The sequence below is a fragment of the Siniperca chuatsi genome, linkage group LG3 (genome assembly GCF_020085105.1).
Source record: "Siniperca chuatsi isolate FFG_IHB_CAS linkage group LG3, ASM2008510v1, whole genome shotgun sequence".
In the NCBI taxonomy this organism is placed as follows: Eukaryota; Metazoa; Chordata; class Actinopteri; order Centrarchiformes; family Sinipercidae; genus Siniperca; species Siniperca chuatsi.
The window spans coordinates 2,464,068-2,489,896 of NC_058044.1; the positions used below are offsets into that span (position 1 = coordinate 2,464,068).

General features: G+C 42.8%; 2 protein-coding genes across 5 annotated transcripts in view; one reads left to right on the forward strand and one right to left on the reverse strand.

The window, feature by feature from the left end:
- The window catches only part of meis1a (Meis homeobox 1 a), a 50,574-nt gene extending 48,446 nt beyond the window's left edge, over positions 1-2,128 (reverse strand). Inside the window, exon 1 of the mRNA XM_044189438.1 lies at positions 1,649-2,128. Within this exon, the coding sequence (XP_044045373.1) occupies positions 1,649-1,660 (12 nt within the window). The 5' untranslated portion in view covers positions 1,661-2,128. The remainder of the gene's footprint in view (positions 1-1,648) is intronic.
- Positions 2,129-7,785: 5,657 nt separating this feature from the next.
- spred2a (sprouty related EVH1 domain containing 2a) overlaps positions 7,786-25,829 on the forward strand; it is a 32,048-nt gene continuing 14,004 nt past the window's right edge. Inside the window, exons 1-3 of one of the 4 annotated variants that reach the window (XM_044189441.1) lie at positions 7,786-8,301; positions 22,395-22,599; positions 24,928-25,102. In XM_044189441.1, the coding sequence (XP_044045376.1) occupies positions 22,583-22,599; positions 24,928-25,102 (192 nt within the window). In that variant the 5' untranslated portion in view covers positions 7,786-8,301; positions 22,395-22,582. Of the gene's footprint in view, positions 8,302-22,394; positions 22,600-22,630; positions 22,781-24,927; positions 25,103-25,829 lie in introns of those variants that run through there. The other 3 variants (XM_044189440.1, XM_044189442.1, XM_044189439.1) reach the window with 3 other exon arrangements.

Here is a 25,829-nt window from a genome sequence, read left to right on the forward strand (position 1 = left end):
AACGCTAAAATCTATGAACACAAGGTAAGAAGTATTTATTTGAGCAGGAGTCAATTTGTTTTTCAACTGAAGCAACAGAAGATTATCATTTACTTTTCACTTTTGAAGACTGTATTTGTGGGTCTTTATGTGCGCCTGTAGGTGCTTTTATTTCTTCTTCTTTCTTTAAAATACACAGGTTAGCTCGCACTCATTTAAATAATTAGGACTGGAAAAAATGTTTAATCCCCAAAGAAACAAAAAAAAAACAAAAACACAACAGAGCCACTGTGAGCAAAAAAATCTGTTTAAATTCCAAAATCAAAAACAGGATTTTAGTTTTATTCTTCTAAAAACAACTTGATATATTTATATAATCTCTGTATAATGATGATTTTCTTTAAAAGTTTAGAGACTGTGCAGCCACATTAATAAAGCACACAAAAAGTGGTTTGGGAGCAAAATTAAGATTTTTATTTGAATAATATGAATTTATTCTTCTTCTTCTTATTTATTTATTTTTTGTTGTTGCTTAAAATATTTCCACTGGTGTTGTTGGTTTCCTTATTTTCAGTTTAGTTTCTTCCAGCTCTCCACTGAAAGGCTGATCAGCCACAGAGCATGGCACGTGAGCTTTAATAAGAAGCTCGTTGGCTTTCCGATCAGTAATCAATAAAACGCACTCGTGAACTACGCGGTTGTTTGCTGTAGAAATCCTCAAACTGTCGAGCTCCGTCACTATGAGCCGCGAAACAAACGAAATCAAACGTTTTAATTTGAAACACTCAGACTGTGACAGATGAAGTGTTTCTGTGAGTTTATAAAGTGCGAACAGCGACTCACTAACTTCAGGCCGCGAGCTTCATTTTAGTTTCAAGATATAAAAAAAAATAAAAAAAATAAAAAAAAAAGTTTGGGAAGTTGATTAAAAACTAGGTTTTGTTTGCGGAATAAAATGTTTTTGTTCATTTCATATTTTCCGGCTTTCTTCATAAATCAGCTGTAAGGCCCAAAGGTCAGGACGGACAAAACTAAATAAATCTTAATATTTGTGACAAATCGCAGCAGGTTTTACTGTCAGAGAGTTTTTAGAAACGACCTTTTCTCTGAATGTGACGGTGAAGCTCCGTGACGTTTCACTGCTGCAGTTATTATTATTATTATTATTATTATTTCACTGAATCTAAAGTTTTAGTTTGAGGCAGGCGCTTTGTGGAAATGTGCTTATAATAAATCCATTAATACGAGAACAAACTGGTTGTAAAATCACTTTAAATAAAAGAAAACTATGAAATTTAGTTGAAAAGTTAGACGGATTATTTTTACGCGCGGCGGAACGTTTGTTTCATAAGTTTGTGACATTAAAATTATAAATATTAATGAGCTATAAAACACAACGTTAATATTAATAAAAACAATTATATATATATATATTTTTTAAAAAAGGTTAATTTATTCCTTAGTTTAACGAGTTTAAATCCGGTTTCCTCTCAGTTTTGTGTCGGTTTGAAGAAAGGTGGTTCACTATTTTCCACAAATCCAAACTCAGTTTTGGGCCCTGAGTCCTGCTCTGAACACCAAACTTGCAGCTGAAGTCAAAGCTGAACACACACCGTCCTCACGCGCTCATCAAGTCTCCGCGCTCTAATAAAAGTTGATTTTTACGCACCCGTTGCGCCATCGGCCCCTTCTCTCCGCCCGGACTCCAGGTGACTCCTGCGGGGCAAAACACTCATCCAACTCCCCGGTACCGGAGCGTTAATCAGTTAATCCCGTGTGTAACCGAGTCCAGCCGCGGAGAGAAACGCACAAACACGCAGAGAGCAGCGGCGGCAGCAGTTCCCTGCAGGCTCCGCTCCGCTCTCCACGGGAACAGACCGACGGCGACGCTCCGCCAACAGCAGCACCGCCCCGGGCAGACGCTGTCCTGCTCCCGGCCTCCAGCTCCAAGCAACAACCAACCGCTCCGTCTGCAGGCCGAATCCGATCAGGTTACATCCACACCGGACGGTTAAAGTGTCGCGGACCCGCCCGCTGCGCTCTGAGCCGGGCCGTGCGGCGCTGTCTTCTGCGCGGAGGTGCGTTCAAATCCCCATCGCAGCTCCGGCGGTGCGGCTTCCTCCTCCCTCAGAGCAGGCCGTCCGGGTGTGAGGAGGGGGAGGGAGGGAGGGGGATAGTTTCTTCTCTCACTTAAAGGAGAAGAGACTCCCTGCGCGTCCCCGCAGCTTCAACAAGACGTGAGAAGGCGCGCCGCCGCGAGGGGCGCTGGATGGGGGGGCAAATATTTTTAGGACAAATAAGGAGGAACTTCTCAAGTCCTTAAATACAACAACGGAATAAAACTCCTATAAAAGTAAAAAAATTGTGGATAAAAATTTTTTCTATCAAATAAAAGCGGAGCTGGATCACCAACCAAAGGGGCAAAGGGGCCCCCTGAAGTCCCCAGACCTTCAAGGGGCCCGAAGGCTTCAGGTTTATGTGGCAATTAGTTTGTGGTAATTTGATTAACTGCAGTTGTGTTAGTTAATACTGTATGCACCACTAAAGCACAATATAAACTGAAATGATGGGGGCCCCGAGGTGACACCGGCAGTATTACATAATCTTAAGAGCCCCATTTTGCATAGGGGCCCCCAGTTAAAATCTAGTTATCTGTTAGTTCAGTTTACACTGTGAAACTAAATTAAAACTTAGTTAAATGACCACAAACTAATAACAGGCCTACACAGTGCACATCCAGGGGGAGAAATGGGGGGTCAACAGGGACCCACAGCACAGGGGGCCCCTAGTGAGTAAAAGTATAGAATAAATTGTCTGCAGCAAATTAAAGGCTACATATCAAATTAGTGTCAAACATGTGTGATGAGCGGCTCCTTTCTTTCTCTTTGTAACCGCGACACTGACGACATTCAGTAATGAGTCAAAGAACAGAAACACTTTGCAAAAATGTCCGACAGCAGCATCGAACATCTGAGGCCGACACGTTTCTGACATAATGTTCATTTAGATTTCGCGTGTGTCTTCAGTCTGTCAGGACTCCATGGTTCCTTTCGTCCTGACGCTGTGAACTACAGCTGAAGGACAAGAAATCTGGGTTTGTAAAAAGAAATCACTTTAAAGTTTAAAGGTGGAAGTTAAAAGAAACTGCGGTTCATTGACTTTGTTTGCAAGTGTGCAATATCATAACTGTTGGACACCGGCGCCATCTAGTGTTTGTAAAGTGCTGACACCGGCCAGAGCACTCGGATCACATTAAAGACGCTTCATGAAGACTTTGCTCACCTTTGATTAGAGATGGAGGCGCTTTGAAACTTACTGAAAGCCAGAAATCAACATCAGACTGAACATTTACCAAACACGAGCTGTTCACACCTGTAACCTTATAATAATAATAATAATAATAATAATAATCATCATCATCATCTACAGAAACTGAGCAGAGTGAAAGTGGAAACATCACAGTAAAATGACCCTTTAAGTCCCTTTAGGAATATTATTGCTGATTTTAAAGGAGTTCATGATGCAGTTATTGTAACGTTTAGCACCACAGACACACTATAGTAACATCATGGGATTATTAAAAGAGCTCTGCTGTTTTCCAGAATAATAACAATAATCCTAAAGTTGAGGGACTTGTTCTGGACAAGTTTCTTCTCTAGCAAGCCTCTAACAAGGCTCCCTTTATAAAAGGGTTGATATGTTTTAACTAATGACTTTATTAAGAGTTTATCAATCGTTTACTAATGTTTTATAAATCAGTTGTAAGCTAATGTGCAGAGGCGTCTCCGTGGCCCGTCCATGTAATCACAACGTCCAAGCAACACGATTTATTAACCCAAGTCATTAGTTACAACTAATAAAAAGTTTCTTATTTTAATCCCTGTATCATTGTTTCCTCTGAAAAGTCTTTTACTTCCTGTGCTTTGCAGGTTTGTCTGATGTCCCGTTAGTGCCCCCTAGAGGCCGCAGTGATCGTTACAACAAATCTGTCGCACAGAACAAACAACATCCAGTGTTGTTCTGGTGATGGCAAGTTCGGCTGTTTTCAGAGAGCCGGCTCTTTCGACTCCTGAACGGCTCTTCATTTAGGATTTTTTTGTAGGCCTTTATTTTACCATAACTTTGCAAAAATGAACGGTTTGTGTGTTGAAAACCCTTTCATGTGCAGTGTTTTTACGAGAATCCTTATAATTGCCTAATTTTGTGCATTTATTCTGTTAACGACACTGAGTGCAGCGCCGCTCCACTTCTCAGCACCCCCCTCTCTGTTTTTACACAATGGTATGATCCCATATCCTCACATCTGATTGGCCCGCGGTGCCACTGCTGACCAATCAAAACAAAGTTCTGCCTGGAGCAGAGCTCAGGCTGAGCGCTGAGGCGAGCAGCGAGCCGGCTCTTCTGGTTCACTACAAAGCATCGGCTCTCAGAGCCGCATGACACATCACTGTGTTGTTCCAGTTTGATTCATACAAGGAGCTAAAAGTCAGGATCTCTCTGCCGTTCATTCCTTTAATCTGTCTCTCTCTCGCCCCCCAACTGCATGCAGTGCCCTACTGAGTCCCTGTAGTCCTTTAGCAGCCGTGCGATCCCTAAGATCTAACCCGAGTTGGGAGCCAAAGAGAAAACACTGGACACGTCCTTGTATTTCCTTTTGGGTCTGTGTTTTCTTTAATGAACAATCGTTTTCAGATTCTGTTTTGTGACAGACATTTGTTAGCTTCCGTCACAGAACAATGACACTTGAAACGAATCCTAGCGATGAAGCCTCGCGAAGCTTTCTTTGAAGCTTTGGGGGGGTTCAAACGCACCAAGCACAGCGGCGTCCGGTGGTTCGCCCTTCGAGACTGGAGCCGAAGCAGCACAGCACCTCCGACTTTAGCTTTACTCTCATATGTGAGCAATCTAAGAAGCCCGCGTGTTACTATTCAGTCTGTAGTACGTTTGTTCAGAAGTGCTGCATTAACATGTTACAGTAACATAATTAATAAATGCATTGACATCAAATATTCATGTATCTTATTGGTGTAGTTTCGTGTCACTGTGGACTCGTGTGTTTTAACTTCATGGTTGATATTTACATTTCATATGAGTCGTAACGTGATGTCATATTCATTAAATGACATTCATCTTCGGTATCGGGTGGAAGTGCCGATCACGTCGTTTAGCCGCACGACTTTAAAAACTGTCAAACTGAAAGAAGCTTCTTCTTCGTGAAGCGGCAGCAGCTCCTACAGGAAGTACTGAAACAGCGACTCCACACGGGGGGGGGGGGAAGCCAGCTTCAGCCGCCATCTCTGATGAGTCCTGATGAAAAGCAACGAACGGCTGTTTTATCAAAGGAAAGAACAGCGGATCACAAACCCGCCTCGGGTGCTCGGCTCTTCAGAGAGTTTCCTCATCGTGGTGACGCAAAGTGACTTTTAGGAAGAGTGTGAAGTCAAAACTTCAGCCAGCTTGTTGCTGAAGTTACAAATGTGGAAAAAAAACCAAGCTGGCTTCAGTTTCTGCAACCGGCAGAGTCCGGCAGAGTCCGGCAGAGTCCGGCAGAGTCCGGCAGAGTTCGGCAGAGTCCTGGCACCAGGTCTTCATCCTCTTTCACAGAGCAGGTAAAAGCACAGCCTTTATATACACCACAGAGGCCGACTCTTTGTCAATTATCCAATGAGAAGTAGACACACAGATGTCCCGCCTCCAAAGGATGCTGCAACTGCAACACAGAAACTTCAAAATAAAAGCACGCGTGTCCCTCACAAGGCTCCATTTCACTAACATATTCACTGCACATGTCGCAGGTTTCCTTCTCCAGGTATTCACATATATATAATTTCACCTGTAACTGGATGATTCTTTAAGACTTTATTACAAGAATCCACAAGTTGCGTTTCCGATTGGTTACACTGCATCACTTCTGCTCTCTTACGATATTTATTTCTATTATCATGTGATTATAAAAGCCTACAAAAAGTAAACATTTTCACATGCATATTTATATACATTTCAAAAGAGGAATATACTAATAATGCAAAGGTAAAACCCAAATTTAAATTGTTTTCTTTGTAAGTTTTGGAGTCAACCCTGAGACCGAAGCTGTTTTCAGTCATAACGTTTTTGCAGAGATATGTAGAGACATGGACCGGCACTGGGAAAGTGGAGCAAAGGAGCGGTGCAAGGATTGTTTTATGGAGTTCTGAATCTAAGCCAGGGGGGGGGGCAAATTCCCACTCAGAGGAGAAAGACATTAAACAAAACTTGCATTGTTTTTAAGCAAGTCACATTTTAGTAATTAATTCAAATGTTCAGTTATATTTTCTGTACATATGATCTCTCTGAACTATGGCCTCTGCACTGCCAGGTATGTACATCTAGTAGAGAAAACCTTATTTCCCATAAAACAGTCACATTTTATGATATTTAGTCTAAAAATGATCATAACTAGCCTTTAAAAAACCCCAAATTTGTAGTCAGACATCATGTATAGCTCCTCCGTGGTGTACAGCTACAGCCCAGACCCAAGCTGGCTGTAGTTTATGTTCTCTGTGAAGAAGGAAACTTCAATTTTTTTACACCATTAAACCAAACAATCATCAGAAACATCAGGATCAGAAATACTTTATTGATCCCCGAGGGGAAACTCTTTTGTTACAGCAGCAGGTAAAGGCGAGCTGCTGTAACAAAAGAGTTTCCCCTCGGGGATCAATAAAGTATTTCTGATCCTGAACCAAACCACCTTTCAAGTCACGTACAGGGGAAGAGTGCGTCTGTTTGCTGAAACTCTGCAGGCTGATAAAACCTCCGCCCCGACCCCGTTTCTAACCCTGCAGACTGTTTCGACACCACTGAACATCACCCGAAGCTCACTGGATTTTATTACTGACGCATTAAAAATCACCGGGCAGGACTTCGAGTATCTGCACCGGACTGTCCAAATAAAGCGAGACCAAATAAAGACACAGAATCCCAGTTTAATAGTCTGAGAAGTATGAAACATGCAGAGTCACATCCACCATTTCTCCACCAAATAAACAGCAAACACTGCAGGTTACTGTAGTCAGAACAGCTGTGGTGCAGATGTGAAGACGCGGCTGCGGCTGCACGACTTGACCACCAGGTGTCAGTAAACACAGCGGTTCATTAAAGCGGCTGCGTGTTTGACTGGCGGTCAGCTGATGGGGATTTAAACTGGGGCTCTTATTTTGAAGCTGAGAGCGAAGCGCCAGAGCGCAGCATCGGACCTGCGAGCGAAGTATGACAAATATAACAATATTATATTCACACGGAGTATTTACAGTTGTTATTACAAAGTAACTCACAGGTTATTTCCCCCATATTAGCCGGGATCTGCTGCACCACCGCCACTACTACCGAGAAGTGTCCACTTCATTCATTTAAGCCAAAGTAGCAACACTACAGGGGAAACATGCTGCAAGTCAAAGTCCTGTTTTATTAAGTATTATTAGATTATTAGATCTATATTATCGGATCAATATAACTGCTACTGACAGGCTAGTACTACTATTTCAGTTATTCATGTTTAATACTTCTACTTTACTCCTGTTAAGTATTTACATGCTACTTAATAATTATTAGTACTATAATAAAAGTTATTACTACTAGCAGTATCGGTGCTTGTACTAATACTGTCAGAGGCCTATTATTACTGTCATATGACAAATACAGTATAGCTTCTTTACATTATTATTATTATTCATATTATTACTAATGTTATTATATGGTAATAGCACTCTGCAGTCCTCCTGGTCTGACGTCACCCCCTCCTCTTCCTCAGTCCGCTCCGCTCTGCCTGAGCTCACTGAATCCAACATGGAGTAAGGAGGAGATGGGGCTCGTCCGGGGCCATCCTCACCGATACCAGCGCACCATTTTCGGTCACCGCATTCCAGTCCGGTCCGGCGGGGGAGGAGGTAGAGGAGGCGGCGGAGGAGGAGGAAGAAAAGGCGTAGGAGGAGGAGGAGGAGGAGGAGGTGGAGGAGGAGATCGGAAGCGCCTCTTCGGATGCGCTCCAGTAATTGAGAAGTGAAAGGAGAAGAGGAGGAGGAGGAGGAGGCGGAGGCGGAGGTGTTGGAGGAGGAGGGGGAGAGACGGGGATCCGAGAAAACATAACGCACTTCGGGATTCAAGAGCCGAGCGGAGAGCGGGAGAGAACCGGATCCGCCGCCGCGTCTGCCGCTGCCTCCGCCGCTGCCGCTGCCGCTGAAGGGCGAGGAAACATGAAGACACCGCGCTGTGCAGCCGCGGCGGGAGCTCATTATTACCGGAGGTGAAACGGGAAAAAATGAGCGAGGACACGCGCCCAGACGAGTGAGTACCCCCCCACCCGTGTACCCTATAATAATAACCCACCTTATCATTACTATTCTGTGTTTATTGTGATCGGCCGCTTATTGGCGCGCCGCCGCTGAGGTTTGTGCATTGATCACATGGATACGGATTGGTGCTGATATGTTGTTATGGGCTCAAGTGATGAGGGGGTGCAGGGGCCCTCCTCATCCTCCTCCTCATCTTCCTCCTCATGGAGAGGTTGTTGAGGTCGGAGAGCTTTCACAGAAAGGAGAAACGTGTGCAGCCTCCTGCAGATGCGATACAGCCGCAGCAGCAGCGAGGAGACGACGGGGCGCAGTTTGCATCCCGATGGACTGGGCAGAGCAGGCAGAGGAGGTTCTGCACGGACCGACATGCAACATCCCACCATTTCTTTATTTCCCTTCCATGTTTGCATGTTGTCCTTCATTCATAAAAACAGACGCGACCAGGAAAGGAGCAGGCTCCCCCAGCAGTGGCTCCCAGCCTTTCTGGCTCATGACCCCTTAAAATGAGGCCACTGTATGTTGTGACTCATCATCAGGGTGCATTTGTCTACAGGTTGTGACCAGTTCAACCAAAGGGTGACTGTTCCTTCTCTTTGTTGAGGCCCAGAGAGGTGAAACTATCCACAATGAAAAAATGCTTCAGGTACCGGTGAGCCGATAAAATACGATCCGGGTTCAGTCCAGTTTGAGAATCAGAATCAGGTTTATTGCCAAGTAGGTTTTCACATGCAAGGACTTTGCCTTGATGTTGTGGTCAACGGTCAAAACATACAAAGTAGGAGGAAATTCAAGTGCCGCCCGCAAAAAGGAATCTAAAATAGACAATAGAAATTTAAAATAAAAATATGCACTGCATATGTTCTGTAGTATAAAGAGCCGGAGTAAAGAGAAACAGATCCATGAGTCTGGCGGGTTACCAAACGATAAATCACTGCACAACGGCCACAGATTTTTGGGAGGAAGCAATTTATAACTCTGGAAAGATTTGGAGGCAAACAGTAGAATTACGATGTTCACATCACAAAGTAATCTACCAGAAATGTGTGCTTGAACATATTTGATTTGTTGTTGATTGTTTTGACATGAATGAGGAGGCTGCGTTTTTCACGCTGTCTGGTCTGAACGTGGCCTTGGCCATCTCACGAGCCCTTAAGACCTAAGTATGCTTCTAATGAAGTGCTTGTCAGACCATCAAACAGCACCTGAACTCCCCAGTGGGCCCCCAGCACATTTTCCGACGTTGGAACGGGGGAGAGGGGGACAGCATCTGGCAATATTTGTAACTTTCCGTAACCGACAATCTGACGATCACGACGCAGTGATTGGTTGGGGGTGCAGATTTGTGAACATGGAGCAGGACTCGACCTTCTGTCTCAAGCGCTCTTTTTTTAATCCGTCACTTTTCACGTGAACAAACGAGTGCAACACCGCGAAGGACTTCCAGGAGAGACTGTCTGAAGATGTGCGCCATCATCTCCATTTCTACAGTTCGTGGCGTCGAGACGGTAAAGACAGGGCGGCAGTGAGGTGCAGCCAGGAAGAGGCACGACAGCAGGCCTTCCCCTCCGCCTCCAGCGTGGCCGCTCGCAACAGGTAGAACACGTTTGCCTTTAGACGTGGTCGGATGACACGTCATGTGAGCCGGTTTATTTGAAGCATACGGAGAGCTTTAGGGATGCACTGATCCGAAACACTGACTCGTTGTTGCCGCCGATACAGACCTTAATAAGTGACTCGGGTATGGGTATAACTTTCAGGTGAGCAGGTGTGGCAGCAGGCATGCAGCAAGCGTGAGCAGCACACTGAAGGCTTAAGTTCGCCGTCGTGATCATGATGTGCTGCAGTGAGAAGAATATGTCGTGTATTCATTGTCTGAACTCGCAGGCTTCATTTTCTTTGGCTTTTTCAGGCACCTCGATGCTGTTACTCGGTTGTAACAAAGTACTAAAAGCCGCAGAGTTTGAATAAACCGCTCAGAACATGTTGGCTTTGAATGCACCCACAGAGTCCTCAGCAAATCTGATTCTCTGTCCCGGGCGGAGAGCGTAGGCAGCAGGTAACCTGACGAAGCAGGCTACCTTTTCTCTTGACTGCCTCGTGCTGCGCACACCCCTGCAGGTAAACACACGACTCACACGGCCGCGTACAGCCAGATAATAGGCTCAACTTGTGAAATGTTTACCCAAACTGCAGCAGGCTGCAGAGAGAAGCAGGTAGCAGGCTGTTCTGTAGGACAAAGGTTTCATTTGCACTGGGGTCACATTAAAATCCTGTTTTTGTTCGGTTTGATTTACTCACTAAAATCTGTCTAAACTGACCTCTGTTTGTCCAGCTGATACACTCCAAGAGAGAGCTCTGAGCTGAGAAAAATGTTGATACGCTCATCTGGGTCGCCTGCAAATAAAGCAGTAAGCTGTACTTTTTATGACATTTTCTGCCCTGGTCGTTGCCTCTCAGGCTGCATAGAGGCGGAGCTAACCCACTGATCGGTGGAGCTTCTTGGGGCTATATGCAACCAACTACTCCTCGACCCCATCTGCAAGCTAGGTCGATATTTCGACTTTTCAGGTGACAATCTGTAATTGTGATATTCTCTTAAAATGATGAAGGAATTGAACATCAATCAAAAAACAGCAAGTAAAGGATGGTGTTCTTTTTAGTAGAACTGGGTATGGTTTGATAGTTTTTGATTATTTATTTACCGGTAGTCTTTTTTTCTGTTAATGCAATGGAAGCTACAGAAAAAGCTTTTTCCAACCATTATCTATGCCAACAGGTTGATCTCCAAACTAAAACGTCTTTATCGTCTTTAATGATGTGGTGGACAAACTATGTAATGGAAACGCCGTTTCTAAATTACTTCAAACATATCTTTGGCATTCCTGTACTGCAATAATTGTTATTGTTACACCGGTGTATTTGCAGATACTAAAATAGCAGCTCTAAAATAAACATTTCATTCTGTCCAACCACTGATATAACCAAACCTTGACCCTTGATTTAGGAGCACGAGTCACAGGGATTTTCTAACACCAAACAGCGGAAACATGAACACAGTGTACACCACTACTTTAACAGTGTGTTCAGACAGAACGTAAGGCGGGAGGCGGCGCAAGTTCATGCAAAGTCAACGGAAAGACGTGAAAGGGCACGATGTGAATTCGCCCAGGCAGTGCAAACTGAGGCGAAGATGCATTTGCGCAAGTTGAAAATTAGCAAAAAATGAATCTAACGTCTTCGAAAAACCTTCCTCGTCCCAGAGTACTTACTAACCTCATATGTTCTCTCTCTATCTGTCTGTCTTTCAGTCCTTCTCTATCTCTTCCCCCCGAGGCTTCTCCTTGATCTGTTGTGGCATACATTGTACTTCATTTGTACATCACTTTGGACAAAAGCATCTGCCAAATAAATAAATGCAAACATAAATGTATGAGGCAAATAAGCACAGACTGCACAAATGGTCCAGCATTCAAATTCACGAGAATGACGCAAGGCAAAAATTAGCTCCGCTTTCTGTCGGAGGACTCAGAAGCAAACTTCCTCAGCAGCGCGATGCAGGAAAGTTGAGAAAAGTTTAAGTTTCTGTTTGATTCTCTAATGAAACAGAAGCAGAGTTGTTTTCTACTCCTCTCAGATATGTAGAAGTACTTCAAACAAAATGGAGGAAAAGCTGAATGTTGTAGTCAACGGCTTCCCAATTCTCTGACAGAACTTAAATGAACTGGTACTTGAATAAAAGAAACGCTGATCAACTACTCTGTCCAGCACCGGTACAGTGGCAGCGTCACAAAATAACCGCCCAAATACAGTGTGTAAATTATGTGCTCAATGCAAACACGCTCATAAGCTTTAGGCCTGAGTACAGTAAGTGTATGTTGTGAATACACCGAAGTTGGGATATATCAAGTCCTTGAAGTTGCATTACAAGTTTGAGAACTGAAGCAAGAACAGCAACATCAGCCTTTAACAGCAGCTCTCTAGCTTCACCGACAAGATCACGGCTCTGCAGCCGGAGGCGATCCGATGCCTGCTCAGTACTTTTTATTGTTTTGGTGAAGGATTCTTGGTTTTCATTGGACTGTGAGGGACTGAAACTCGCCCCTGCTCCTCTCCGGAGGTGTTTTTGTGGGGGTGTTTTCTATTGATCGGGCAAACCGATGCCCCTGAACCGGCCAACAGAGAGCTGTCGATAATGCCAGAGGGAAGGAGGGGAGGGGGGGGCGGTGTGTTGAAAATGACATTGAGGAAAGGTCAACAGGCAGCAGTGTCCCTGGTACTCTGGCCCACCCACACAGGACAACATCGATTTTATATCAGTGCTGACCTCCATCTGAGCAGCTGGTGTCCGGTGACTCCAGCTGAGGTGGTTCTGGTGGTCGTAGATGTGGAGAAAAATGGTTGCTTCAGTGTTATCATTCATCTTCTCTCAGCTTAAAAACAACAGTTTTACACATATGAGGAGTTCTGTCTGATGTAATGCACATCAGTGGATACAGGTTATTGCTTTTAACACAGGTTTGATTATTTATTGATGCATATTGAGCAACATCAGCCTTATTAAAATTGTGGCAATAACATATATTTGCATTATTTTGGAGTTGTGATTTACATTGCGATTATTATCTCTAAATTATGCTCCAGACGTGTGCTGGTGGTCTACGTCATCAAACGTCTACAAGCATAAATTTGATGCATTTTATTGTTGTCTAGGTTGAAAGTCAATTTTAAAGTTAAAACAATTTATCAAATTACAGAAAAATACAGGAACTTAAAAAGATATTACACAGTGATAACAGCTACATAGTCATCAACTTATGGAAACAATGAGAAACTGTTGGTGACTCACATCTGATGATGTGTCTGACTGACGACCTGACACTCTTTGAGAGATCTACACTGTAGCTGCCCGAGCTAACGTTAGCTTCACAAACTGACGTGACGAGCCACTAAACAGCCCCGAATCCTTGAAAACCTGATTCAAAGCTTCACAGAGCGGAAAAAAATGATGATTCTCTTACATGTTTAAGTGAAAGACTCTCCGTTCATCCTTATTTTAACGGTAGAAACCCAGTGCCTTTAGACATCAGAGGAAAGAGGCAGCACCTTATATATGTGTAAAATCAGTCCCGAACAGTCTGTCAGGTGTGATTTCACACTAAAATCCTGGAGTAAATACCTGGTTGTCTCTTACAAGACTTGTGTCTGCAACTGCAGTAGGACAAACCAGGGTCATAGGGCTGGGGAACCTTAGGTCACGGTGTGATGCACTCGGGGTATTTTGTGACAAGCTGGTGTTTGTTTACCAATCGACCAGATACTAGAGATTGTAAAAATGTAGAGTGACTCATCCAAAGAGGCAGGAACACGAGGAACGGCACTGAGTTCTGGAAAGAAACAGCGATGAATGTTTGCAGGAGTCACATAATAAAGACTGATGTTTAATGAAATAACTGGACCTGGACGTGTTGCTTTAAATTCCAAATTTAACAGAAGACACGACGACTGGTGTAGGTTATAGACAGTGTTAGGAACATTGTCTTTGTCCTTAACAAGAAAAATTAAACTGCCCGATTTTTGAAGGAAGTTTTGTGACTTTATCCTTGTATGATAAAGGGTTATATTGAAGCTGTTTTTTATGAGATGTAAACATTAATAGAAATTTATTTTACTAACTGATTTGTGTTTTGCCTTCTTATAATACTTGTAGTGTAAATCATTTCTTATTTTGCATGCCAGGATACGCACGAAATTGACCATTTCTCAGGGGGGCATTATCAAAAGGCATTATCCTAGTTTTCATCCATTAATCAATTATCCACTGATTTGGTGTTTTGCATTTCCAAGTGGACAAAATTTGGTTAAAACTGTTTTTTTTCAATGTGTTTGTTACATGTAAACAACATTTCAACAGCATTTCAATGACAATATTTCAATGTAAAGCAGGTCGTAACTACAAGTTGAAATATAATCAATGAAATGCTGTTAGAGCGTCTAAAAACTCTCTCTTTCCAGCCAAATTTAGCCTGGTTTTAACCAAGTCATCTAGATGTTGTTTGACCTACAAATCAGACTCTGATCACTGCACTCATCCAAACTATTCTGAGATTTGTGCAATAACCGAGCTGCTGAACTCCACCTTCACCTGGAACGGCGGGTGTTAAAGTAGAGTTTCGTGTGACCGTCACAGCGGTGGGCGATGGCCAGCGTCCAACCGGCAACGTGACCCGACTAATGGAAGATGGATTTCCTTTAGGGTCGACTCGGTTGTGCCACACGGCTGCAGATCGACGCTCACGTTTCACACATCCGGTAACAAAAAAACTCTAAAACATAAAAACATCACACAGCTGAAGGTCAGCGAGGGCGTCGCTGCTGCTGCTGCTTCTGTTGTTGTTTCGGTGGACTTGGTGAAAGTACAGTGGCTGTCTTTGTGATGGGCGAGCGAGGGAGGGAAGTTATTAAGAAGTTTGGCAGAGAGCGACCCAAACACCATCTGCTGCTGCTCTCTGCTGATCCAGACCTCCGAGAAACAACATTTTCTACACTGATGATGATGTCATGAGCCCGGATGGACTGTGTGTGTGTGTGTGTGATTGACAACTTGTGTGTTCCTGTGGGAGCATTATGTGTAGTTATGTACTGTGTGTGTGTGTTTGTCTTTCATGGTGATGGAGCAAACAGTCCACCAGAGGCTATTATCTGCATCTCTGGTCAGCTCCCACAGATGTGTGTGTGTGTGTGTGTGCCCGTGTCATGCTGTTTGTTTAAGTGCATCAACACACTGTTGTTAAAGTGCTCTAAGCAGCCGTTTCATTACTGTGTCCTCTGAGGACGGGGCTGTTTGAGGGCAGAGATGTCCAACTATGGTTAGCCTGTTTCCACCGCAGGAACCAAGGAAACTTTTTTAGACACTCGGAACCGTACCTGCATTTTAACTGGAGGAAAAAAGTTGCACTTTCTTAAGGCCCAGGAACTATCAGGGTGGAGTTTGCAGCACTGAACGTTGTTCACTGGTCAAACAAAAACTTCAGGCTGCCACAACTTGTGTTCAGTTTCATTAATCTATTTTACATTATATTTATTTATCCAAAGCGCCTGACAATAAGTGCATTTCAACCATGTGGATACAACCCAAAAATTGCAATCGAATCATGCAAGTATATCAACTTCATCAAATATGCTGAACTGATTCAAGTGCTACATTTAGAAACAATAAGACAATATTTCTTTGAACAGATGAGTTTTCAGTCTGTGACGGAAGATGTGTAGAGTTTCAAACAGTTGTGATTTTGTTGAGTGGCAGCTGGGCCCCCCTTTTAGTGAGGGAGTAGCAAGCCGATTGGCAGTAGCAGAGCGTAGTGGACGGGCTGGGGTGTTTGGTTTGACTATGTCCTGGATGTAGGATGGGCCTGAGCCATTCACAGCACGGTAGGCAAGTACCAGTGTCTTGAATGAGATTGGAGCAGCCACCGGTAGCCAGTGCAGGGTGCGGAGGAGCGGTGTAGTGTGGGAGAACTTGGGTAGGTTGAAGACCAGCCGAGCTGCTGCATTCTGGATCAGCTGCTGAGTTCGGAGGGCACATGTGGGCAGATCAACCAGGAGCGAGTTGCAGTAGTCTAGGCGCGAGATGACAAGAGCCTGGACCAGAACCTGCACCTCCTCCTGCGTGAGGAACGGACATATCCTCCTGATGTTGTGGAGGATAAATCTGTAGGAGCAGGTCGTCACAGCGATGTTGGCAGTGAAGGACAGTTGGTCATCCAGTATCACACCCAGGTTCCTTGTAGTCTGAGACGGGGACACCACAGAGTTGTCAATGGTAATGGAGAGTTCATGGACGGGAGATGCCTTCCTTGGAAGGAAGAGCAGCTGTTGCTTCAGGTGGTGAGTAGACGTCCACTGAGAGATGTCAGCCAGACACGCAGAGATCCGTGCTGTCACCTGGGTTTCAGACCGGGGAAGAGGCAGAATTAATTGAGTGTCATCTGCATAGCTGTGGTAGGAAATATAAATAAGCTCTGTAATCAATATTAGAAAGAGGGTTGGACATTAATTGTGATGTTAATTGCAAAAAAAACATTGATTATATGTAGTTCTCACTAAGTTCTCACTAGTCTAAAAAGAGCGAACAAATGAGCAAGTGAAAAAGAAGAACAAAACTTAATTTGCTATTTTTTTCATCATGGTTATGTTCTAAAGTAGAAATAACCATAAAACTCTCAGCATGTCGCCGCTCTCTTGGAGACAGGCCCTCTGGAGTTTTCAGTCTTATTTTCCACCTCCTCAGGTCTCCTTTGCATTCATTCAGACACAGTCTCACAACAGCAAGTTACAACGAACGAAACAACTCTGTGTTGCTTTCTTGTGTGTATAAATTGTAGGGCTGTCACTTTTTTATTGAAATTTGAACTTTTGTTGGAACGTGGAAAAATGTAATATTTAAACTGTAATGACCTTTTCGAATCCAAATTTACAGTCTATAAGCGGAAGAGACCATTTGAAGTAATTTGGCTTGTGGTCCAGGAGATCAGCTTGACCTATTGCAACCCTACTGACCTATCAGTAAACTAAGCTAAGGGTGCATTAAGCTATATGTATCGCGTTCTAATTAATTAATTAATTTGAACGAACATTAGAAAAGTCAAGTCGATTTGACTGAATTTTGACTCTGAGAAGAGCGGGTGTGATTTTTGCATCAATCAGGCTTAAATGGTTAAATCTGATTATTATTTTTCTGACAACAGCACAGCTTATAATGAATCATCCCTTACAGTTATTTAGTCGTATATGTTGGATCTTTAAGAAAAACATCAAATTCATAGTCCTAATTTCCAATTGATGTTGACGTAGAAAAGGTTTCAGTCGTAGTCATCTGGACGCTGTTTTCAGAATCAAGACGTTTCAGCTCCCATCCGGAAGTCATTCTCAATTGTGAAAAAATGGGACGGGAACTAGAAATTTAAGCTAGTCTGTGTTACATAAGCCCTGTCCTCAGGAAGGAGTCTACCTGAGTATCTGTTGATTAGCTAGTTTCACCTGAAACTGACCTAATTGTTTCCATGATGGCCCAGTAATCAGTAATCAGGCCTATTGTTTTCTGGCTGCACCTCCCTCATCACTGTTAAGTACCTGACTAGCATGTGATTGGCGTGACCAAGGTGTTAATACACTGTGGTAGACTTTGGGCAGATTGAATCTCAGACCACCATTTCTGTTCAAAGAGGGGTTTTCTTTTTTCACAAAAATGGCTTCTTTGACTCCTCTTTCAAACCAACTCTTCTCTCTACTTAGAATCTTCACCTCGCTGTCTTCAAATGTGCGGTTTGTAGCTTTTAGATGCAAACGCACGGCGCTCTGCAATCCTGAGTTAGCGTGTCGTCTGTGCTGATAAAGTCTTTTGTGAAGTGGCTGTTTAGTCTCACCTATGTACCGTTCTTATGGCAAGTGATGGCAACTGATGTTGACATTAACAATATTAGTTAATGTATTATTATGGCTGTTACCTCAACTCATACATATGCTGAAACCCCCCCACAAACTTTGGCATCGTATCCTGACAAAATGACCTGCTGCCACACAAAGTTAGTTGAATGTTGGGTCTGATTTGTGGGGGTTGAAATTAGGTTGATTTATTTTCATTTATCAAGGTAATGTAAAATACTGTCCTTTTTGAGCCCATAATTTTATATCCATACAGTGATAAGAATGGCATTTAGTTTTGTACATAGGTTAGAATTTCCTGTTGGATCAGCTTATTAGTCCGAAGATGGACATCTTCATTGTGATGTTAGTTACTCAAAGGTAATTTCCTTGAATTCCCAACGCAGCTCTGTAGTGCATTTCTGATCTGAGACTGTTAGTCAGCTACTTTCTCTGCTCAGACTTCCAGTCAGTCAGTGTGAGGAATTATCTGTGATACAGTGCTGATGTAAAAACAAGCTTGTGTCTAATGGATAGAGGAGTTACTGTAAACCAGCAGAGACAGAAGGCTGACTGTAAGACATCTGTGTCAGACTATTCATTTATCTCCTTTCCGTCTGATTAATAAAAGAACCTAAGCATTTTACTTTTCTACTTCATTTTGGAACTGAAGTTTGCATGCCTGATTTTTCCCACACCATCATCCTATCTATAACTGTTCTTTACATGTAAAGACAGTGGCTAAAAGAGCAATGATTGGTTTGATGGGTTACCCTACATGCAGACGTTTGTGGCTAACGTGCACAGCAAACTGCTATCCAGATTGTCAGTCAATGAATTCCCCTTAAATTTCAGAATCAACAAACCATTTTGTTTCTGGGTTGGCCTTGCTTGGACAGATTGCTGCAACACAACATAGAAGAAATTATTTTTATTTATTCCAGCCTCACAAGTCAAAGCGGCTAAACTTTACAAGGCAAAGTTGTATTTCGGTGTTGCTCTTCAGTCAAAACCATGACTGAACAAAGAAATGTAGAACAGACCCTCCATAACTACTACTACTACTACTACTACCACTGTTAGTAAAAACCATGCATTATCCCCTAGCAAATACAATAGCAACCACCTGAAATCCCCTAGCAACCACCTAGCAGTACCCTAGCTACCACCCAGAATTACCATAGCAACCACCTAGCAGTACCCTAGCTACCACCCAGAATTACCATAGCAACCACCTAGCAGTACCCTAGCTACCACCCAGAATTACCATAGCAACCACCTAGTAAAACAAGGGTAACTGCCTGGAGCACACAAGGAAACTATAAAAGAAGGAAGGGTCATTACTTCACTGCTTAGCGTGTGAACGCACATTGGTGCCAAGTGTGAAAACTGGAGCTTTTCCCCACCGAAGTTGAGAGAATTTAATAATATTCAGGAGCGCTAACGTTAGCCAGCTTTCTCGATAATGTTTCTTATTATTGTCAGGAGGTGGGGCTAATCGCCAAATTTTATATGCCTCTATAAATCTGGACCTTTATCATGTACTTATTACTTGGTACGTCAATGAACAAAGTTATCATCCGCTTTGTTTAGCATAACGTTTGCCAGCAGTATCTTGTTAACCGTTACCGTTAACCTTAGTAAGAAATAATCCTCCTGAAGGTGTAAAAGAAACAGACAAGGTTTGAAGAATGTGCTTTATTTTTTCAGTCAGGGAGCTCCAGTGTTGGTGAGCGATAGCAAGTGTTACAGCCTCTCTAGCTTAATCTTTGTCATGACTTATGTGTGATGAATAGTACGAATGTAAATCACTGAGGCAAACTGCAAGGCATTGTAGCATACTGTCAAGTCCTAGTTTGGCTTAAGGATATTTACCTAACTCTGACAGGCCATATCGCTGAGTCCAGCCAGTTATAATCAGAGCCATTAATACATTGATCTGGTTATAATTGCAGTGTGGTCAGCGATAATAGGTCGGACCTGCCCTGCTGGGTCATGTATCATGATGTAGCTATCTTGGATCAAACAGAGGCTTGAGTTGAGCTACATGCAGCTGCTGGACAGAGCCATGATCTGTTTGGAGACCAGTAACATGGAAAATGAACGTGCACATTTAGATAACAAAGCATTTATCAGTCACAGGTGAAACAACACAGATATGATGGGTTATAGTGGGACCCATTAACTTCAATAGAAGTCTGGTACCAAAGTCTGGCACCAATGCAAAATGCTATCACTATGATGGAACGACCCTTCCTTCTTTTATAGTTTCCTTGGAGCATATTTGCAGATTTAGTAACCACCTTGAATATCCCAACAACAGCATCTGCAACACCCTAGCAACCACTTTGCAACCACTTACTGATGCCCTAGAAAACTTGTTGGCAACCACCCAGCACCAAGCCTTAATGAGTAAGGTTGCAACACCCTACTTTATCTACCACTACTGTATGAAAATGTAAGCAACAAGTGCACATGTATTTTCGCTACTGGACGTTGGGCCCCTTTTTTCCATGTAGCCTCTTATTTAGCTGGTTTTGGACTATTGAAAGTGAAGTAATTTGCTATTTTGTGTTATTTTCCACACCATTAATTTGCTATGGCCACTTATGTTCAGCAGCTCCTCTTAAAGTTTAGCTGAGGTGAATGCACACAGTCTAAGGTGGAAAACCATATTATTTAAAAAGGTAAAATTACACTACGTTACACTTTGGCCAGCAGGGGCAGCCTTCCCGCGCTAATGGTAGCTTTCATTAGTGATGTTGGATGTTGGTCATAATATTGAAAATGCTTTAATGCATTTTTTACTTGGCTTCCAGAAACATCTATAAACTGATGAAAATGTCTGAGTTACCCTCTGATAAGACTTTTCATATTATACATATATAATCATAATGCAAAAACTTCCATGCTGGTAATTTCTTTCCTTCATTTTGATGTCAGTGTTTTATTCTGTACTGAACATGAACCTGTTCCTACGAGAACCTCTGTGTCATGAAACCTGTTCAAACTCCTATTGGATGAACTGGAAAATACGTGGTGGTCAGTCTGAAATCATCAAATCATCCGTAGTTGTTTTAGAGATGAGAACATTCACATGATGGTAACTGGACTTGTGTAAAACATCAATTTGTGTCTGGGCCACTTCTGGACTGTGAGGGGAAACAGGAAAGAGATGGATGGATGACATCACCACACCTGCCAGGGTGGAGGTGGGCATTGTCCATTATAAACCTTTGAGCCTGACACACCTGGTATACACACACACACACACACACACACACACCTGATAAGAGCAGTCCTTCCACTAACATTCAACCTACATTTTGTAACCTGGAAAGACCTTCAGGGGGATGTGATGTGATGTGATATGTGTGTGTGTGTGTGTCTGTGTGTGTGTTATATAATCAGCAGCACACACACAAAGCTACATTACCTGGGATAGGATGACTGAGACATCATATTTTACGGCAAAAAAAGAGTGTCAGTCATGTACTTGAGCAATAAAGTTCTCTGAAACATGTTCACTCAGCCATATTATGTCTCCCATGATTCCAGATGGATCTAGAATGGATTTCCATTATATTTGATACAGATATTAATGGTCCCCAGAGGATGAATGCTACTGACTTTGGCTCTAGGTTCACATTTGAGTTGTGAAATGTCTCGAAAACTATTGAATGGATTGTCATGAAATCTGGTTCAAAGATTCAAGGTTCCTTCAGGATCAATTGTAATAACTTTGGTGATTCTGTGACTTTTCATCTAGCGCCATCATCACTGGTTTGGTTTATGACCAAATACCTGTAAACATTCCTGTGTTTAGTGCTAATTAGCTAATGTTAGCTTGCTAAAGTAAGACGGTGAATATGGTGAACATACCTGCTAAACATCAGCATGTTAGCATTTGACTTGACTCTTAGTCTTGTTACAGTATCTCCACTACTGGTACGGCTGTAGAATAGCTACATCGTCAGTAGGATCTCCTTCAGTTTTAGTCTGTTTTCAGCGTAGTTGCTGGATGTAATGGATCGGTCATCTCTTTCAGTAAGATGCCACAACAAAATTAAACAGTCCAAAGTTTGGACCAGCATCACCAAAAATCATTCTGGCGCATTCAGACTGAAGGTGAAGCAAATTTTCGCCTCGTGCCACCGAGAGGGAACTGATGTCTGTTCGTGTCCACTCGCGTCTCTCCACTGACTGTCCACCACATAAATTCACTGAAGTCACCTTTAGGAATCAGCCTCATGGAACCACGAATATTAAAGGACAGAACTGCTGGACAAAACTAATAAAGCAGAATTATCCTTAGATTTTATGGCCAGTAGTTGCAGAGATGATCTCCGCCTGGTCCGAGGTGTCGGAGGGTCGGACCCACCGACTGACCAGAGTCACCGATCTTACAGAACTGACTGCAGGCCTGTAACAGACTGCGATACTGTGACAAAACAGTAAATGATTCATTTTACATCATCAGTCATTTTGTAAGTGAAGGTGTCACTGTTTGCAAATGGAGGATCTCTCATTTTGGAACCAAACTCCAGTATATAGTCCCTCCTGTGTGTGTGTGTGTGTGTGTGTGTGTGTCACTGCACGCTGCCGGCAAATGCAGTGATGACTCATGCTAGACACACACACACACAAGCACCATCTGTTTGACAGGCAGGCTGAATCACACGGCGGAGGGAAGCAGTGTGTGTGTGAGGCTGGAGACGAGGCTGGCAGCATCTCCCGCCTCTCTCCGGCCCGTTCGGATGTGGCGTCGGCGGCGTGCAGCAGCACAGCTCGACAACCTGTCGTCAACGGAGACCGCTGTGACACTGTGACCGTGGAAACAGGATGTACGAGAGATGTCGGAGTACAAAAGGCAAGACAGAGAGAGAGAGAGAGTGTTTTTATTTTTTAATTTTTTAATCCCAGCCTTCATTTTTCTTTTTTTTTATTTTGTATTTTGCCTCGATGCTGCTGTGCTTCATGATCCGTCTCCATTTTTCTCTGAGTGTGAAGATTCAGTCTCTGCTGGCAGCTCAGACCAGGCGATGGACAGGGTTTGTTTTGGTTGTCTGTGTGTGTGTGTGTGTGTGTGTGTGTGTGTGTGTGTGTGTGTGTGTGTGTGATCACAGGTGAGCAGTGCCATGTCCAGTAAAGAACATGTTGAATCGCTCCAGAGGGAAGAAGGACGAGGCCATCCGGCTGCAGATGCTGGTGGTGTTATCAGTGACACGCGTTCTCATTGGACAGCACCACTGGTCGGTCCAGTCCAGGGTTTCTCAGCCACTGGAGATGTCAATAAGTCTTGATTAAAAAGAAAGGCGTGACTTCCGTCTTCAAGACAATTATACAGACAATACAAGACAATTATTATGTGCAGATTCAAACTTGTATCTCCAACTCATCCAACATATTATCAAGCTGTTGATGGCATTACAATGCATGGGCGCCTCCTTAATTTAGCTAAATTTAACCAGCAGGCATGTTTTTTCCATATAGGTGTAAAGGTGTGGCCATGTGCTGTTAGTCATGTTTATAATGTCTGTGGCTTTATTGTTTCTGCTGCTAACTTAAATGTTATTCATCAGCTGTTTGCCCATGGCATTTTGTCATAAAGATTGCTATAAATTGCACATACTAGACTTGTTGTCTACAGTCAGTTTGGCAGACTCAAGTTAAAGGGAAATCTGCAACAGTTTGGTGGAGTACAAGGAAGAAAAGCCTTGTTGGATAACATAAAGCTTTTTGCTGCATTTGATAGCACCATCAGGTGAAAAATGATCTGAGTTTTCTTTCCCAACAAATGGTGACAGTTATAACATGTCTGTGAATGAGACGTGATTTAAATGGGTTCTCCTCACTGTTCTTCATTTGGTGGACAGTAATTTCAGTTGGACTTTGCCTAAACCTCTCTGTCTCAGAGAAGCTTTCAGTAGTTTTACAAAATGATCTTAACTCAAGTTCCACTTACAAGATATTTTTTCCAGAGCTTTCAGTATCTCACCGACATGAAACGTGGCCAACTTACCAACTCCAAAACGAGAAAGTGAACCTTGAGTTTCTTTGTCAAACTGCCATTTCCGAGGTTAAAAATTAACTTTGACACTCGAAGCCTTCAGTATGTTTGGAGTTGTCACATTGTCATATGAATCTGAGTGTGGTGACCTCTTCTATTCAGTTTTTAAAAAGCATAGCGAGAGCTCCGATGGGTCATCCAGACTACGCTTACAGACTAGTTTTGGCTGCAGGGGTTAAATGACACAACGCTGCCAAAGTGCTTATAACCACCAAATGCAAGTAACCACATTCACTATGATTTTACAAATAGTCAATAAAAGCTTGTGACAATGTTAAACTATTTATATACAGAGCTGGAATGGTTAGTCGATCAGTCAGTCAATAAGATTACTCGATTAAGTTGCTGCTCAACTCTGGAAAACTTTCAATAGCAGACTGTTAAAATACACATCGGACCAAATCCTCTTCATCGGGTAAAAAGTTCTGTTGTGGAGTTTTTTATTGTCTTTGCCATTTAGATGTTGTTGCTACCAGCCGCCATGATACAACAGGCGGCTTCCAGCAGCAAAATGAAAGCAGGCGATGCCCTCTTCATCCCAAACTGCACGTCCAGTTCTTAGTTTGAGATGTTAGAGGGTCTATAGCAATGTTCCCTGTCGGTTATTGCAAAAGTAGCAGTAATATCATTTAACAATTAACCATCTGCATTATTTAAATCAAGATACTTCAATCAGTTACCGTTCCTACGTTATTCAATAGGTTATTTCATAATGTGTGAAACAAACTTTACATGAAACTGCACTGTGAGGGCTTTGAGGACGAAGTCAAAGAAACTTTGAAATTGAGTTTTAGCATCATTGTTGGCTCTCCCTGGGGCTCCCTGGAGTCTTCTTGACTCTAATTGTTTGTCTTGGCCATTTTTTTTGTGCGTTTGAAATATTCTGAACAACATTTTGTGTCTGGATCAAAGTTTGCTCAACGATTATTATTATTATTATGCTGCTGTTTAGAGCTTTCTCTTCATTCCAGAAAATCTGATGGTGAAACCATCATTCATGTCGATTTTAAACTGTTTGGGGTCAAAATAGTAAAAAGTAAATACTGAAACGTATTTTGGCGCCATCTTTCAGCTAACTCCACAGCTGGTCCCCATGCTAACTGATTGTTTCCCTCTGGTCTGCTGCAGTGACAGCTACATTGTGCGTGTCAAAGCGGTGGTGATGACCAGAGACGATTCGAGTGGCGGCTGGTTGGCGCAGGACGGCTGCCTGAGCAGAGTGGGCGTGTGCAGGTTGCTGTCGGCCGAACTGCTGGGACGCAACACCTTCCTCATCCACGGGGAACGCCTCAAAGACAAGCAGGTCGGTCCAGCAGCATTTCACGTGAATAAAGAGAATAACGTGTTTTCTTCGCGGCTCAGTGCTCATTGCTGTCATGTTTCTGACCTTCATTTTCCAGAAATCACCTGTCAATCAAACAGTTTGGGAACAGATTCTTTCTTCAGATTTCCTGTTGTGCAGCTTCTGTAGATGGCTCTTTTCGGTACTGCTGACAGAATACAAGGGGTCAGGGGTTAGTGTTAAGATAATCTTTATAAACAGATATGGCTTCCGAGATTGGCGTTAAGATAATATAATTTATGACCACTTAATGAAAGAGTGAATAAATAATCTGTTATTTATACAACATCTGTTCTCATTTGTATGCTGCACGTAATAGGAGTTGTGTATTTATTAGATAATGTGCATATCCTTAGTCCTGTTAACGCGATATTTATATGAGAGAATGAACTAAAACTTTTACAAAAGCTACCACGCTGTTACTCATTTGTTTTAAGTACAGCGTAGGATTTTCAAACCCCTTGTAGTGTTAGTCTCTGCTCATTTAGCTTGCATGACAATTAAAAACTGTATACTTAAAAAGAATGATTACTCTGCTGTATTATTACAAATAATAGGAAGTCATTTTCTTAAACCATGAGCTCAGTTTGTCGTTTTGCTTGCACAGTTTATTATTTATTATTATTATTATTATTTAACCTTTTCACTGAGAGCAAGCCTCTCTTTTGCACCCTGATCACATTCGCAC